The sequence below is a fragment of the Sinocyclocheilus rhinocerous genome, unplaced genomic scaffold, assembly GCF_001515625.1.
Source record: "Sinocyclocheilus rhinocerous isolate Xijiao unplaced genomic scaffold, SAMN03320098_v1.1 scaffold410, whole genome shotgun sequence".
NCBI classification, from domain to species: domain Eukaryota; kingdom Metazoa; phylum Chordata; class Actinopteri; order Cypriniformes; family Cyprinidae; genus Sinocyclocheilus; species Sinocyclocheilus rhinocerous.
In genome coordinates, this window is record NW_015637147.1 from 107,883 (window position 1) to 125,260 (window position 17,378).

At 36.2% G+C, this 17,378-nt stretch overlaps 1 protein-coding gene across 1 annotated transcript in view; it reads left to right on the forward strand.

Annotated features, from left to right (window-relative positions):
• The window catches only part of nalcn (sodium leak channel, non-selective), a 99,304-nt gene that overhangs the window by 52,903 nt on the left and 29,023 nt on the right, over positions 1–17,378 (forward strand). The window contains 9 exon segments of the mRNA XM_016563487.1: positions 10,865–11,001; positions 11,621–11,762; positions 12,060–12,133; positions 14,201–14,302; positions 14,432–14,501; positions 14,593–14,684; positions 15,129–15,251; positions 15,449–15,505; positions 16,120–16,240. Coding sequence (XP_016418973.1) covers positions 10,865–11,001; positions 11,621–11,762; positions 12,060–12,133; positions 14,201–14,302; positions 14,432–14,501; positions 14,593–14,684; positions 15,129–15,251; positions 15,449–15,505; positions 16,120–16,240 — 918 coding nt within the window.

Here is a 17,378-nt window from a genome sequence, read left to right on the forward strand (position 1 = left end):
TTTCAGAATGACCATAACAACATATAGATGATGTGAACGAGATCGGTCCGCTGCTAGTCAAGTTATCCCGTCTCGTAGCGCAAAGTCACATGACTTTTTCGATGCGCATGAAGGAATTTATTCGGTAAATGTGTTTCCATCGTAGTTTATGCACATTTTTTCTTATCGGATAAAACGTTTATCCTACTCAAATGTGCGCATAAGATTTTTATGCGCATTTTTAGAATTTATGCGCATCCTGGCGTTTCCATCCAGCGGTTTTTTATGCGATATTCCAAAATACGCATAAAAATAGGTGGATGGAAACGCAGCAGTGAGGGCGCGGGCGCACCGTGTTGCCAGATCCAGTTATTATAAGCATCTTTGGACTTGTCTTTTCTACTTTAGAAAGTTAATAGAGCGGGAAGTTGCAGTTTGGGGTTAGCGATATCTTTATCTTATATTATTTACAAAAGACTTGAACTCATTTCGGTTTATTTATTATTTATTTTTAGATTTTTATTTGTTTTCATAGCAATATCTGGCAAATTATACAATGTAAAAATTATACAAAAATTATAAAATTATACAATGATCGCCAGAACTTAAACTGACAGTAATCAAAAGAGCCCACGTTGACAGGATATCACATTCGGTAAGGCAAACGCAAAAAATAAATAAATAAATAAATAAAATAAAACCATCATGATATTATCTGTCAGAAACGTTATCAACGCTATCAAAACAATAGCATATGACACTAATGCAGAGATCTGTAGAACACGTAGTTACAGAATGAAAAAAAAAATGCAAACAGCCATGAAGAAGTCTATGCTATTTCATTGAGTATTGTAGTTAAATTTTCACAAAATCATGCTAACAACATTCATAAGAGCACTAGACAAAGTTATCATCTATATAGCAATGGTTATTAATGAAAACTATAACAGTAATACTATTATTAACAGTATAATATTGATTTATTACTGTAATAGGGCTATGTATTGTTGAATGAATAATAAACGACTGACACAATTATACACCCCTAACCTATAGTAATGGGTCAATATGATATAAATTAACAATGCACATTCCTCCAAAACAGAGAAAACATCTTTCACAAACATACATGTCTGTCTCTTTTAAAGTGTTAGTGTATATAATGACCCCTAAGTATGACCATATAGACAACCATTCAAACATTTGGTGTCAGTAAATTTTATTTATGTATTTAAAAGATGTCTCTTATGCTCACCAAGGATGCATTAATTTGATCCAAAATACAGTAAAACAGTAATATTGTGAAATATTGTTACAACTTAAAAAGGTTTTCTATTTTAATATTTTTTTAAATGTCATTTATTACTGTGATAGCAAAGCTGAATTTTCAGCAGCAATTGTTCAATTCTTCAGTGTCACATGAGCACAAATCATTCTAATATGCTGATTTGGTGTTCAAGAACATTTTTTCTTGCTGCTTAATATTTTTGTGGAAACCATGGTACAGTTTTTTTTTTCTTCAGGATTCTTTGCTGAATAGAAAGAGCATTTATTTGAATTAGATTTTTTTTGTAACAATGTAGAAGACTTTACTGTCACTTTTGATCAATTTAATGTGAATAATCCTTGCTGAATAAGATTAACACTTATACATTTTTTTTTCAGTTTAGAAAATGGTTGCAATTAATCATATGATTTCTGGCCAATCTTCCAAAAAGTAATGTTAGCAAATTTGAATGTTGAATGTAAATGTACATTTATTTTATTTATATGCCTTAAAATACATTTTGTATTTCCTTTTTTTCCCCGTCAATTTTTTTAAATATATTATGCTAAGTATAAATGTGCTTTTTTTTGAGAGGGTGCCAAATTTAAGGGGTGGATATTTGGTGAATTGCCAAGATTCAAAGGTGTAAAAATGGCTAGTGGAATTTGATGTGTTGAAAGAACAGTGCAGTTGTCATGACTTGACTAAGCCGGTCTCCCTCTCTGACCGCTGTTTCTTACACATCACCTTTGTGCCACGTCTCCTGATGCAGTCTGTTCATTCGGCCGGTCATGAGCCGTTTCCCTCTGATGGCAGAGATTGATGGTTGTTAGCGGCTTGAGAAACCATTACTTTCCTTTGGTTAAATGGCAGTGAGAAGTGTCTAGAGCTGATAGGGGAAATGTTTATCTTTTTATTGACAGAAATCAAATGGAGGACTTTCCCTCAGGGAAGAAGGGGGAGCATCTGGCACTGGGACCATGGTTGGTTGGTTGGTTGACTGAGGTCCCTGAACTCTTTCAAGAGCTACAGGCTTCACGCTTCAAATCAAAACCTTCTAGCGTGTCAAACTTATATTTGTCAAATGTACAACGATATAGTATACAGCAGTACTTGTTGATAGTACAGGCTCACTAGGTTTTTACATTGCCTTAAAACAGTGTGAGTGGTGTATGGCTCTTCAAATGTCACCACCACAATTTTTCCAAAACTCCTAACCCTAAGCATGAGCAATATTACAATACTGTAACAAGCAACACTAATTAGATACACTCACTATGAGTCATATTGCAGAGTAGAAGCATCCATTCATAAATATTTTTTCTACAAAGCAATGCTGCTGTTACCAAGAGGCAGTGGTTGTGTTTAACAGTCTCCTGTTGGTAAAAGCTATTCTGTAGCTGGTTGGAATTAATGTTTTCTTTGACACATTAAAGAACTATCTAAAGATTGAACTTAAGAAAAGGTCACAGTATCAACTGTGTATGTGCTTGGTGTCAGATGTTCTTTTGGGTCTAACCACACTGCCATCTAGTGCCTACAGCTCCCACTCCATATGGTGGTATAAGTTCTCTGGGTAAATCTCACAAAGGATCATATCAGTCAGATCATATTTCTTGCAAAAATTATATTTTGCCTATTTGTAGGATTTATTTAATTTTTATTTTTGTGCATTGTGTACGGTTTCTTCATTTCCATTAAAAAATATCTAATTTCTTTTTAATGTTCTACCATAATCAAATTCACCCTGCATGGATGCATTGATGATTTTTTATTTTTTTATTTCATTTTTATTTTATTTTGGTACATTAAATACCATTTAGCAAATAATGGAATGATGCATGTTACTTTTTAATAATAATATTTGATATATTCATGTGTTTTAAATATTTAAATCATATATAAATATTTTTTTATGGACTAAAACAATCAAAATTGGCTTGTGTGGGTGTCTTTAATTGCCATGAAAATAATGTGACAAATTTTAATGGTCCAAAAAATAGACTCTAAGATGACCTAGATAGATTCTTAACAGGTTTCTTCACCCTTCTAGCAGAAATGTGCTACTGTGTGACTGATATTTTAGCCTGACTGCCTGGCTGCTTGGAGTCAATTTAAGCGTGTAAGAAAGAAACTCCAGAGTTCCAGTCCAGGCAAACTCAGTTTTGTGGTATACAGCCAGGTCTAGTAACAGACAAAAAAGTCAGCTATGATATTATTGCTGCGTTTGTGAATGAAACAAAGATAACCTGCAGGAATTTGAAAATTCAGTGTTATTTTCTTTTCTGAGAGTATTAAGTTGCTTCCAGCAGCCGAAGCATACAATGTGTTCTTTTCACAAGAGACAATATCATCTCCGGTCATTTTTTTTCTTTTTCGTTTGTTTTGTTTTCTGTTCATTTCCCATCTCTTGCACTCATCTGCACAAAGCACATCTGGTCCTGCTCAGAAATTCCTAAACAATTTCAGGGGGGCTCAGATGTACAAACATACACACACATACACACATTTGTATATTATCACACCCAGTCTAAAAAGTGTGGCGTCAACAATTTGTCACACATGCACACAAACACACATGCTGGTCCCCTCTGGCTGCGATAGACATGAAAGGACCCTCGGTAACAGGCCTGTCCATCAAATGTGCCTTCCAGTACTCCAACCTCTGATCTAACAGTCACGCCTATCAAATCAAAATTTACCTTATTTACTTTGACACTTTCCTGGTCTTATTATGCACAATTCATCAGTTTGCGTTATTCCAAAGAAGAAAAAAATTATTTCTTCATTATCTTTCATCAAAATGTAATTACTTACTCTGACTTTCCCTTTCAGTTGATGTCACCTAGGCTTGCCCCCCCACCCCTCGCTGCAGCACCTGATCCAGATGTCCGCTGCCCCAGACTCTGTGTGTGTGTTCCATCTTTCAACCAAACCCATTTTCATCCTTTCAGCAGCCACTTTTTTTATGATAGGGTTTCAACATGAAATCAAAATTTACCTTATTTACTTTGACACTTTCCTGGTCTTATTATGCACAATTCATCAGTTTGCGTTATTCCAAAGAAGAAAAAAATTATTTCTTCATTATCTTTCATCAAAATGTAATTACTTACTCTGACTTTCCCTTTCAGTTGATGTCACCTAGGCTTGCCAGACCAGAATTTGGTCATATTCCAACACACATTCATAATTTTTTTTTTTACAATATTACAATACATAAACAGTATTTACAATTTCATGTGAATTTGTACAATCTTATTTATGTTCTCTGTTCACATCCAACTGAGTATTAGATTTAGGTGAAGACATAACAAAAAAAAATGTACCTAGAAATAATACATTTTCAAATGAAATGGGCAACTTGTACAATATTTATAAATTCTTATGAGTTTGTGGTGCATATTGTGATTTATTTATGTTTCATGTAAATGCATTAACCTGATTGGTTTGCATTGGAATGTGGAGAGCTAAAAACCTGATTGGTTTGCATAACTATTTTATATATATATATATATATATGTATGGCTTGATAAAACTGAATGTAAATCTTCATGGGATGCGGGAAGCAAAATGCAGTTATGTTTTCTTTAAATGAGTGTGACATTGTGTCATATTAATTGCAGACATTTCCATTAATTCTTGAATAAATGCAAAGTAGCCACATTTAGTTACACTGGAGGGAGCAAATATCAGATCCAGCTGTGTCTATGAAAGAAACTTTAGTTGAGGATCTGGCTGGCCGTGAGAACTGCCTCAATGTCACCATACAACATACACACAGGAGCTTTTTGAGGAACGTCAGATGGTTTGCCTTGCCATGCTGCGCCACTCTGGCACTGCTAAGTATTCAGCCAGTCAGCCTCTCAGGTGGCAAAGGTGTGCCTCTAAGAGGTCTGGAAGTTTATAGCCTATGCAGCACCATGCCTCATTAGATACTAAATGAGAAGGAGAGAATGACCCTTCTACCCCTGAGCTGCTTATGGAAGTTCACCAAGTCTGGTTTAGAGTAGAGCGGCACGCGTAATGTATGTTTATCACGCATGCTAGAACTAAATCAACAGCCCAACTGAAATGGAACCTCAAAAGGTTATTCATGCAACAATACATATTACTGTCAGCCTATAGTTTTCATTAATAACCATTGCTATATAGATTATATGAATGTTTTAGCATGACTTTGTGAAAATTTAAATACTATACTGAATGAAATAGCATAGACTGTCAGTTTAAGTGTTGGCGATGCAGTGTTGCCAGATATTGCTATGAAAACAAATAAAAAATAAACCCGAAATTAGTTCAAATCTTTTGCAAATAAGATACAATAAAGATATCGCTAACCCTAAACTGCAACTTCTCACTTTAACTTTCTAAAGTGTCAAATTAAGTGGAAAAGACAAGTCCAAAGACACTTATAATTGCTGGATCTGGCAACACTAAACTAAGCTGCACGCGCCCTCACTCACAACTCTAAACTGTCTAAACTTAAATTCAGACACTCATATGAGGAGTTTTAAACAGCAAATTGGTCATTCAGAGAACACATTTTATTTTTAACATGAAAAATGTACAGAGGTCCGGACCTCTGTGACCTCATAGCTGGCTACAGCCATGATTTGGAATGTTCTACTAATGGGTAATTCACACAGAATGCACTCTAATGGTCTGGAGCAGGGGTCTCCAATGCATTTTTAAAAGTTTATTTTCTTTTAACTTAACACGGTCTAAAAAATGCAGAACTAAATGGCACATGATGCATTGCATGTGCATGTACACATAGACCCATACGTAGATGTTTACATATATAGTGCAGTCGTCCTGCACTAGACCATTTGCTCATCTTCATGTCATTCCATATAATATAATATATAATAAATGTCAATGGGGTCCAGTGTTGTTTTGGGCCCCACTGACTTTCATTGTATATATATATATTTTCTTTTGTGTTCCACAGAAGAAAGAATGTCATAAGAGTTTGAAAGGACATGAGAATGAATAAATGATGTAGACTTTTGAGGCTGACGTCAAATATTCTGGTCCTTTTAAAACTGATATGTTATTATGTCTGCCGATGCCGTCTCTGAAGGTCACACTCACACACACACACACCGTTAGACATTATTACCTGTGTTTACATTAGCTCTCCACTGTTTTATGGTGACCTAACTGTAGCATAATTGTGTCTAATGGCCTATAGAGTACATTTGTGGGACAGTGACATACAGATTTGTAGACCGACCAATCATTCATGATGCTGGGAGCACAGCTCACTATTATGGGCTCCTTTGTGAATGTGTCACAGACCATGCAGCTATTGGTCAATAACCCGGACCCTTGTCTTCTTGAAAGGTGGGGGACTTGGAGAATAACTTGGTATGGTTCACCTGAGCCTGAAATTGGAAGAATGTGTGAATAGGAGTGAATGGATCACCCTAATGTGTCCCAAGGCCAACACATTCATTTCGGATGCACGGCTCCCACCTCTGTTATGGAAAATGCTACATATTTATAAAGATTTATAAATAAAAAAAAAAAATAAAAAAATCCATAACCACAAGCCATCAGGGGAAAAAAAACTGCAGCTAGCTACAGGCAGTCATGTAAATATGCAAATCAGCATGATGTGTTGCACTGTATGCAATGTATGTGACCCATATCTTTTCACCTATTTCATATTGATTTGTTTATTGATCAGGGTGGATTTCACTTTCTAGCCGTGCTGATTGAATTTGGCTTTCCTTAAAAAAAAATAAAAAAATCCATAACCACAAGTCATCAGGGGAAAAAAAACTGCAGCTAGCTACAGGCAGTCATGTAAATATGCAAATCAGCATGATGTGTTGCACTGTATGCAATGTATGTGACCCATATCTTTTCACCTATTTCATATTGATTTGTTTATTGATCAGGGTGGATTTCACTTTCTAGCCGTGCTGATTGAATTTGGCTTTCCCTTCCTCTTCAGCACTCCATCACATGTACTTATCTCGAAAATGAAAATGAAAATTCTGTCATCATTTACTCACCCTCACATCGATTAAAGCCAGTATGGCTTTCTTTTTTTCTGTGGAACACAAATGAGATATTTTGAAAAATAGTCTCACTAATCTTTCCATGCAAAAGCTTACAATGACCAGGGAAGTATTATTTTTGTATTATTTATATACTATATAATATTTGTTAATGTTTTGAATTAGCTTTTATTTTTATATTTTTAGTTTTTTTATATATATTTCTATTTAACTCTATTTTTATTTCAGTTTTAGTCATTTTGGCACGGCAGCCTTACTCACCCTCACATCGATTCAAGCCAGTATGGCTTTCTTTTTTTCTGTGGAACACAAATGAGATATTTTGAAAATAGTCTCACTGATCTTTCCATGCAAAAGCTTACAATGACCAGGGAAGTATTATTTTTGTATTATTTATATACTATATAATATTTGTTAATGTTTTGAATTAGCTTTTATTTTTATATTTTTAGTTTTTTTATATATATTTCTATTTAACTCTATTTTTATTTCAGTTTTAGTCATTTTGGCACGGCAGCCTAAACTGAACTAAATTTTACTTAAGTTATCTTATTTATTAATCTTATTTCATCGAATGGTATATTTTACTTTTTATTTTAGCTTTTTTTCCCCAATTAACATTTTAGTTTTATTTAACACTTGTTAAGCACTAGTGCAACTTAAGTTGTTATGTATTCTTTTCTAAATGATATCAAACACCCTTGGTAAAAGTCGTACAGGTTTGGAACAACATGAGGGTCAGTAAATGATGAAACTCTTTGATCTCTTTTGATCTTTATTTTGGGTGAACATTTGCTTTAAAATATCAGTAACCTAAAATGTCTTCAGACTTTGAATAATTTGTGATTAATTATGCAAACACTTGTTTTAGCTACCAGATTGGAATAAACAAGGGGGGCTGGCATTGCAAAGCAGGGAGGATTCTTTACATTAGTTCTATACTAGACAGATGTAAATTGTGTTGGTATTAGTTAGGAGTGCCTGTTCTCTCTGCAGTGCTCCGTGTCATGTGTTCCTCTGTGTGAGAGCTAATCAGAGGCTGTTGCCGAGTAAAGCGCAGCGTTGAAGACACCCCGCAGAGTGCAGAGCTATTGATTGGAACCTTGGGGACCTGTAAGGTTTCAAACACACCCCCTTTTACAATAAAGATGCCCTAAAACAAATGTAGACTATTTTTTGAATGGGAGACAGGAAAATTAAACTTTGCCTGAGTGCAGACTAAACCGGCTTTTATGTTTTCCAGCAAGCAGCCAAGAATATGAAAGCACAGCAAATGGTCGATTTCCCTATGTATTCTTTGTCACTTAAGTACTATTGTGACTATATGTTGAGAATGTTTGTGGTATATAAACAATGGATTCCTGTGGACCTTTTCACAATGGCCACAAGCATTGGTCCAGACTGATTTTATGCACTTTTGGTTATATTGCAGAATCCAGCATGTTGGTAGTGGTAAAGCTATTATTCCTATACTGGCATGTCACGTTTGGTTTTAGTCGGTTTTTACTCATACATTTGATTTCAATTCATTGAAATCATCAAGACGCATGTTGAGCACATTTTCTCTTGGCTCAAGTGTCCAACAGCATTGTCCTTACTGCAGGCAGGCTCTCAGCAACATTAGCACAACCTCTCTCCAGTAGTGCTTCACTTCCAGCACAGAACATGACCTGCTGTCTGTAACTCTGAAAGAACAGCATGTGATGCACTACAGATGTCTGAATGTATGGCCAATTCAAGTGATGAATGAAAAAAAATAATAATGAGTAATAATACAATAATATGATGCAATGACATTATTTGCATTTCTATTTTTGATGGTTCCACTTGGTTACTCTTGCCAAATCATTTCCTGAAGGGTCCAGGTCAGCCTCTTATTTCTAATGGTAAGCTATCATCAGAGAACCTAATTTTGGCATTTCTCACTCCTAATCAGAAATGCATCATATTTATCTACAGCAACCAGATGGACACTTCAGGCCAAAGAATTCCAATGTGGTTTTTTTTTTCAGATGTAATTAAATTAATTGCTCTCTGATATTTATGACGTTTCTGTTTGTTTGACCAATTTTTAGCCTGTTTGCGTGGATGAGGACAGAAAGTTATTTCTGAATACACATTTCAGTTTTGGTTTTGCTTCCTTAATAGGCAGTGTGTTGAATTATATTGTATTGCAGCAGTGGTATATAGCAAACCAATAATTGTTTGTGAGAAAATAAAATACAACTAACCATATAATCATGCCTAGTAGGATAGCAATATAAATAGGCTTATAAAAACACTTACCATGTTTTTTATTGTTATCTCTGTTCTAACTATCTATCTATGGTATTTTTACCAAAATTTATGACACTAGGTAGAAGCTAGACAAATTAGAAAGATGCCAACATATATAGCATGAACAAAACTACACAATTTACTATATATATATATATATATATATAAGACCCTCTAACACTAGCGTTCCCTTTTTTTTTTTTCTTTTCTATGCTATCTACTTGTTTTTCTTTTTATTTATTACAAAAAAAAAACCTTGCTACGTGTACTATGTTAGGCTAACCGAGACTTGCCACAGCACTTTCATATTATTGCCCTTTTGTTGGTTTTGATTGCTTCTGTTGTCCTCATTTGTAAGTTGCTTTGGATAAAAGTGTCTGCTAAATGACTAAATGTAAATAAATATTTTTTTATAGATTTTTTTAGTTTTTTTTTTTTAGCATGATAAACATTTAGGTGCTGTGTTGGGTTTCCATTTGATGTCAATGTAAAATCTGGGTCCTGAAGCAAAACTAATTGACAACCAGTGTTGTAATGGATGGATAACTGCATTGAGACTGTGCGCTGCTGCCATCTCTGGACAGCCTAGCAGAACAGCACTCTCTCAACATAACATTTTGCTTTTAAATGCTGCCAAGCGAACATCTTGTTCTCTAAAAAAAATACATAAATAAATAAAAAGGAGAGAAAATTAAATCATGTTTAACGTTTTAATTGGTTAGAATTAATGTTATTGTTTTAGTATTAATTAAACTGTAGTTACATGTTTTTTAATCAGTAGGGCATTCAGTGGATTTCTTTTAATATGCATTCATAGGTATGTTTAGAAAATATGAAACAATCTGTCATCTTAGTTTTATCTTATTCACTTTAATTTATGCATCTCTTCTGACAGGAGAATGAGAAGTGATCCTCTAGTGTGTTCCGGCCTAATCATCTGAGGCCTTTATGTGGCTTGATAAGACATGGAGAAAGATAAAAGGTTATGGCACATAAAGTCAGTTAAGCCTCAAAGGGACACATTAATTCATAGCAGTGCACCATACAGGCTAACCCCTTCCTCTCTCAACACCAGAAGTGAGGAACTGATTATAAAATACACCATCTTTACATTCTACTTGAAGACCAGCTGAGTTTTCAAAAGGGGCAACCAGAAGTAGAGATAGACAACTTATGTAAATTTTGGACTGTCCACCAACATTTTTTGAAGGCTATGTGTGAAAACACAATGTGGCCCCATCGGAGTCTCTCTGTTGAGTCACAGAACGAGACGTTTGTTTCAAATGAGTCTTCTGGCTTCTGTCCACAGCTGAAACAGAGCGAAGCCAATGCTGATACAAAAGAGAAACTTCCTTTGCGATTACGGATCTTTGAGAAGTTCCCCAATCGACCACAGATGGTGAAAATCTCCAAACTGCCATCAGACTTCACTGTGCCCAGAATCAGGTACCGTTTCCGCTGAATAATATCTCATATCTTTTGAATTGTTGAAGAGATGGAATTCTCATTTGATGTAAAAAAAAAAAAATTAAAAAAAAAACTTACATTAAAGGACGCTTCCAATCCATATATATGAGCCAGAGTATCATTGGGCCATCTATCAGCCATGCTGAAACCTTAGCATCCATCTAGCAACCATGTTGAACACTTTAACAACCATCTATCCACCATCCAGATCACCCTAGCAACAACTCTAAACACCTTAGCAGCCATGTAGCAACAACCTTCTGTGGCTACATGCTAAAAGCCTTCTTAGGATGCCTTGACAACACCTTAGAATTGTGGCGGCCAGTTTTGCATGGGAAAGTGTCAGTCAGATCAGTCAGAAAACGTAAACATCTAATTTATTCTAGAATTAAAACAATTTAAAATGTGGATTCACATTTGACTCTAACACATGACAGATTCATTCTCCGAAATGCAGCAAGCATATTGGCAAACATACTTATTCCTTTACACTGAATGCCTCCTACTTCATCCTCAAGAATCCTCTGAAAACGTGAAGTCCCTTGTGTGTTTGCATGTGACTGTTTGGTTATGCATGTGCCGTGGGCGTGTGTCACAGGGAGAGCTTCATGAAGCAGTTCATCGACCGACAGCAGCAGGACCCCAGCTGTCTGTTCCGTCGCCTTCCCTCAGCATCGTCCTCATCCTGCGACCATTCCAAGAGGTCTGCCATTGAGGATAATAAATACATAGATCAGAAGGTACCACACTCCATCACTCCCACAGTCTGCCCCCTCAGTACACACAGGGACTAAATAATACGCTCATGAATGTTCTGAAAGGAACAGATCTGTTTCCCACGCAACAAGACTTAAATAACCAGCAGTTATATAACTATATTTTGTTGATTACGTTGGGATGTTTTTGTTTGCTGATATCAAATTCAGCTTTACCCATATAATAATAGTTGTTTGCGAATATATCCGTCTGAATTGTACTGTGTATTGATCCGTGTCTCCTGTGTGCATCTTACTGTCTAAACCGCTTTTTCTTCCTAGCTCCGAAAGTCAGTATTTAGCATCCGGGCCCGTAACCTCATGGAAAAGGAAACCACTGTCAATAAAATTCTGCGGTGAGCTTGTGATTTTCTCCCAGCAATTTCAGATCTTTTAGTCAACTTATTGTATATAAGATTAATTTAATTTAATATTATATTACAAAAATAAAAATAATAATTCAGTGACTGAGATTGATATTTTTTAGCAAGGCTACAAATTCATTATCATATAGTCATTTACAAAGTCAATACTAATCAACTTTTAATACGTGCAAATATATTTACAATATTAGTCATGATTTTTGCAATTTTTATATTCAGATAACAGAATTATTGAATGAGACCCAGTGATTTTTCCATCAACCTGAAATGTTACAATGAGTTTGTATTAAGATATTTATTCATAATATAGATATGTGATGGGCCAGTAGGAATAATTATAGAGCATTGCTTTGTTCTCTGGCAGCCTTGGGCAAAAACACATTAATTCCTATACAGAGTGAATATGTTTTGATTTCGATCCTCCATTTCCATGATTTCGACTCCATGTTTGTCATCCAGCCAGCCCAGCATTCAGAGCAGATAATGGCGTCTCCATATCAATATAACTGTTAGTGGGTCACCTGTGAGCATGAATGAACAAATTAATATTTAAAAATCTGGCAGCGATGCAGCCACATATTCCCACACTTTGCTTCAACTGCTCTCGTCTCTGTCGTTAAGTTTCAGATCACGTCGATGCTGTCCCCACCTCCCTCGTGTTACACACACACACACACACACACTCGTACACCTCACCTTGTCCACCCCTCCTCCTACTGCTAAGCAGAGAGACTGCACATCAGTAGCCATCCCACGTCGTCTGTGCCGTCTGGGGCATACAGTCTGTCTGCATACACACATGCGCAAACACACATCCTTCATCAGCCAGGCACTCATCACTCTGAGTGGCCATAAATAAGGGCGACATGTTCTCTTGAAGCTGAAATTGTCATTAGCTGTGTTCTGGTACATGACGACATATATTCCATGAAACTGAAATGTAATGTAACGAGTGAGGAGAAATTTGATATTCCAATCAATTGCGTTTAAAGATAAAATTATGGTTGATTTAATTCAGTTAATTATTTGTACTGAACATTAACCTTTATAGCGTGATTAAAATTTAAATTTAAAGAGTTAAATCAACCAGATGTTGTCTCTAAATTAAGAATGCTGTTAAATCAGTATTAGCGCATGGGAAAACTCAAATGGGGTCGCTTGCTGAGAATGTCCCACATGCATACTGAAAGTTACTTTGGAGTAAATGGAGTCAACTGATCATCATCATCTAAGTTTTGTCATTTTTGTAATAAGTGGAACTGGGGCCTAGTAGATATGTAACCTCATATATCTAGACTAAGTATGCCAAATTTTTCCTTGGAGATTAATTCCCTCCTATTGCTTCATCTTCACTTCACTGTTAGCATGAATTTTTAGTGCACCACAGGTCACATTTGACCACTCTAAAAAAAAAAAGGATTAATTAGTTTCCTCTCCATGGGTGCCCCGTTCCTTAGAACTGTTTCCACCTGCACAACACAGTGTTAGCTAATAAAACCATCTGCTGTGTCTGATGTACAACAGCGTACATGACAGACAGTAGTGGCGTAGCTTAAGGGCTGTTCATTGATGATCATCACACAATCCTATACATTTACAGTATGTCTAGTAAAACTTGTTTGCATTTGTAGTACCCCACAAAAATTAAAAGCCATTTAGCTTTTGTAGTGTGAATTATTTCTGAGTGAAACAAAATAGTCAGTGGAAATAATTTAGGATGGGACTTCAAAAAGGAAATAGTTATTAGATTTTGATGAATGACCCACTTAAATAAATCATGCTTAGTAAGACTAAGAAATTAAATTAGAAGACAGTTTTGATTTAATGTTGGCTTAAAGGGGTCATATGATGCGATTTCAAGTTTTCCTTTCTCGAGTGTTACAAGCTGATTGTGCATAGATAAGATCCCTGAAGTTGCAAACAGTAAAAACATTATCATTGATGCATAAAAAAAAAAAAAGAATACCACACTGTGTTTGTTTTGTATTTTATTAATTTGCTCTTGACCTAGTTATGGTTTGTCTGTGTGAATTTTTTCAGAGCCTGCACTAGACAACGTATGCTGAGTGGCTCTTTTGAGGGTCAGCCAACTAAAGAGAGATCCATACTCAGTGTCCAGCATCACATCCGCCAAGAACGCCGGTTAGGAAAGCACATTGACATGCTTTCACATACTCATCTATTTAATTTATTTAAGGAGCATTGGATGGATGCAAAGTCATAATGTGCACTACATTATGCTAGTGTGTTAACCTGCTCTTTCTGGCACAGGTCCCTCAGACACGGCTCTACCAGCCAGAGAATCAGCAGAGGGAAATCCCTGGAAACACTCACTCAAGATGTGCGTATACACACACACACACACACACTCAATAGCTGACAGCGCTATCTGTGACGATCTGTGATCTCTGACATGTGTGTGAACTCTTCAGCACTCCAGCACGGTCCGCTACCGTAACGCCCAGCGGGAGGACAGTGAAATCAAGATGATACAAGAGAAAAAGGAGCAGGCTGAGATGAAACGGTATTTCTGCCACTCCATACACTCTCCTTGGCATGCGGTCAGTTGAACAGATCTTATCCCCCTCCCCAAACAAAACATGCCATGTGGGAGTTATTACACCATATCTTTCTCTTGTACTGTATGCTGATGGTGGCATAATGCCATCGGTATATGACAACAAGACATATTGCAGGGAAGCAAAGTCTTTGTTTTAGGTTGGCTGTATTTATTTGTCATGTTAAGAGGCCAAGGAAGGACTGTAAAAGAGAGATCAGATCACATTTGAGCTGATTTACAGAAACAGTACGCTACAAAAACTAATAAGGTCCCTTCTGTGCATCCAAGATCTTTCTGTGTCAATACTTTATCCCAAAGCCGGACTAATAAAAGCAGTGTTTACCGAAGATGAGATTTCAAAATGATTTATTGTTATGCCTATAATGTTTTTGTCTTGTTTTTTTCCAGAAAAGTCCAAGAGGAGGAACTCCGGGAAAACCATCCGTACTTTGACAAGCCACTCTTCATCGTTGGTAGAGAGCATCGCTTCCGAAACTTTTGCCGAATGATTGTGCGGGCCCGTTTCAATGCGTAAGACCTAAGCAAATACAAATCCACTGCAGTATATTATTAGTTGCAATAGCATTTTCATACGCATCAATGAGATGACTAATCCCTTTGTGCCATAATCACTGAAAAAATGCCATGTTGTTTCACAAACTGTTGTGTGTGTGTATGTGTGTTACATTTCTTTGCTGACATTATATTAATGGGCTTTTTATGAATAGGTCAAAAACGGATCCCAATACAGGCGCAGTGAACAGCACAAAATACCATCAATTATAGTAAGTCCATAAATGTTTAGGGTCTTTGCACCGTGATAGCCTGGTAATATACACAATTCAATATAAAAAAAAAATTATTGCAACGTACACCTAAATCTTTCTTTTGCAATAAATCATCATTTAAAATATATGTAATATAAAATAAATCATAATATATTATTTAAATTGTAAAATATGGGTACATTAATTGTAGAAATAGTGGAAGATAAAAAAAAGTGCAAAAAATGAAGAATTTTGGGGGGAAATGTGCTTAATTGTCATGAAATTAATGGTATTTCTTTTTTTATTTTTGGGGTTAAAATGTGACTTGCACATGTTTTCTTGAGATTCCCTCATTTATATGCCTATTTTGATTCTAGAAATGTAATATGAGAATGGGCTTTGGAAAGTTTTGATCTGTCAGACATGCCAGGGTGGGTTAGTGTGGGAATAGATGAAAACTTTTGGGCTGCAATGTCCTAGCAGGATTTCACCAGTTTCAAACGATCTGCAAAGTTAAGACAAAGTTATGTAAGCTCAGGCTGAAAAGTAGCAAGAATGCAGAGTAGAAAAAGAGTAGCACATTTAACCTGCACTAAACCTTGCATGTGTATGTGTCTGTGTGTGTTCTCCAGTGATTTGCTGGGCTTGGTAACCTATCTGGACTGGGTGATGATCGTGGTCACCATCTGCTCTTGTATTTCCATGATGTTTGAGTCCCCTTTTACTAGGGTCATGCATGTCCCTACCCTGCAGGTATTCTAAACCCATCTGGTCACCATTTTATTCCACACGCACATCCGACTAACTTTTTATACCCTATAAATGTTCCTCATCTCTTTCCTGAAGGCTGGTCATCATGTCTCGTTTTTGTTGCAGTCCAGCACTTTTGATTGCCACTCTTAACTTGTTTCGCCCTTTTGAGCACATTTGATCATGTTCCCCACTGATTTAGTCTACTTTGGAGTTCAAGTTGACTTTGAAAGAGAATGTTTTTAGGGTGCCTCTGTTTCAGAGATCTTGTACTTTATGAGACAGAAAGATTGGGCTGATTGACCTGCCACTCTTGAAAGTCTTCTCTCTCTTTTTTTTACACCACTGATTGAAACTTCAGACAGTCCAGGATTATCTGATCTTTACCTGATAAGATTATTTTCAAGAGCACAGAGAAAGATTTTTATCCTGGCATCGGTTTTTGTGTTTTGACCAGAGGTGGACAAAGTACACAACTCCATTACTTGAGTGAAAATAAAGATAAAAAATGCTCTCGCGGTACTTTGATGTCTGTGCAGTGCTGCTTCAAGTCAAATGCCTATTGTGCTTTGTTAGGAGAAACACAACAGTTCTTCTGTGGCTTTATAGGTAATATTTTCGTTTGCACAATTTTGCAAAATCAGACAATATCGTGTCTAATATATACCACAATATTAACTTCTTATTAAATTGTTGTAAATAAATATCACATTTGCAACTGGTCAGTGTTAAAAAATGCTGGGAAATCACTTCACACATCCCTACAAGAGTGATTACTGATAGACTGTCTAAATAGAAGGGGAAAAAAGTCACGTTTTAGAGAAGAAAAAATCACCCACTGATTTTCAAAGCTGCTACATAGAGGAGTGAATTTAAAGTCATAAGTTTCCAGAAAAAATTATACTCAAGTAAAGTACAGATACTCAAAAAGTGTAATTAAGTAAAGTACTCAAGTAAATGTACTTCCCTTTCAGTCGGTCACTCCGAGTCACGTCGGTGACCGACGAATTGGGATCTCGCTTCGAGAGACCAATCTACTTAGAGTGTAACTAAACGAGCCAATGCACATTGGCATGCAATTATTGCATCCAGCTGCCGCTGATCACAGCGTGAGCATAAAAAGGCAGCCGGTGCAATGCAT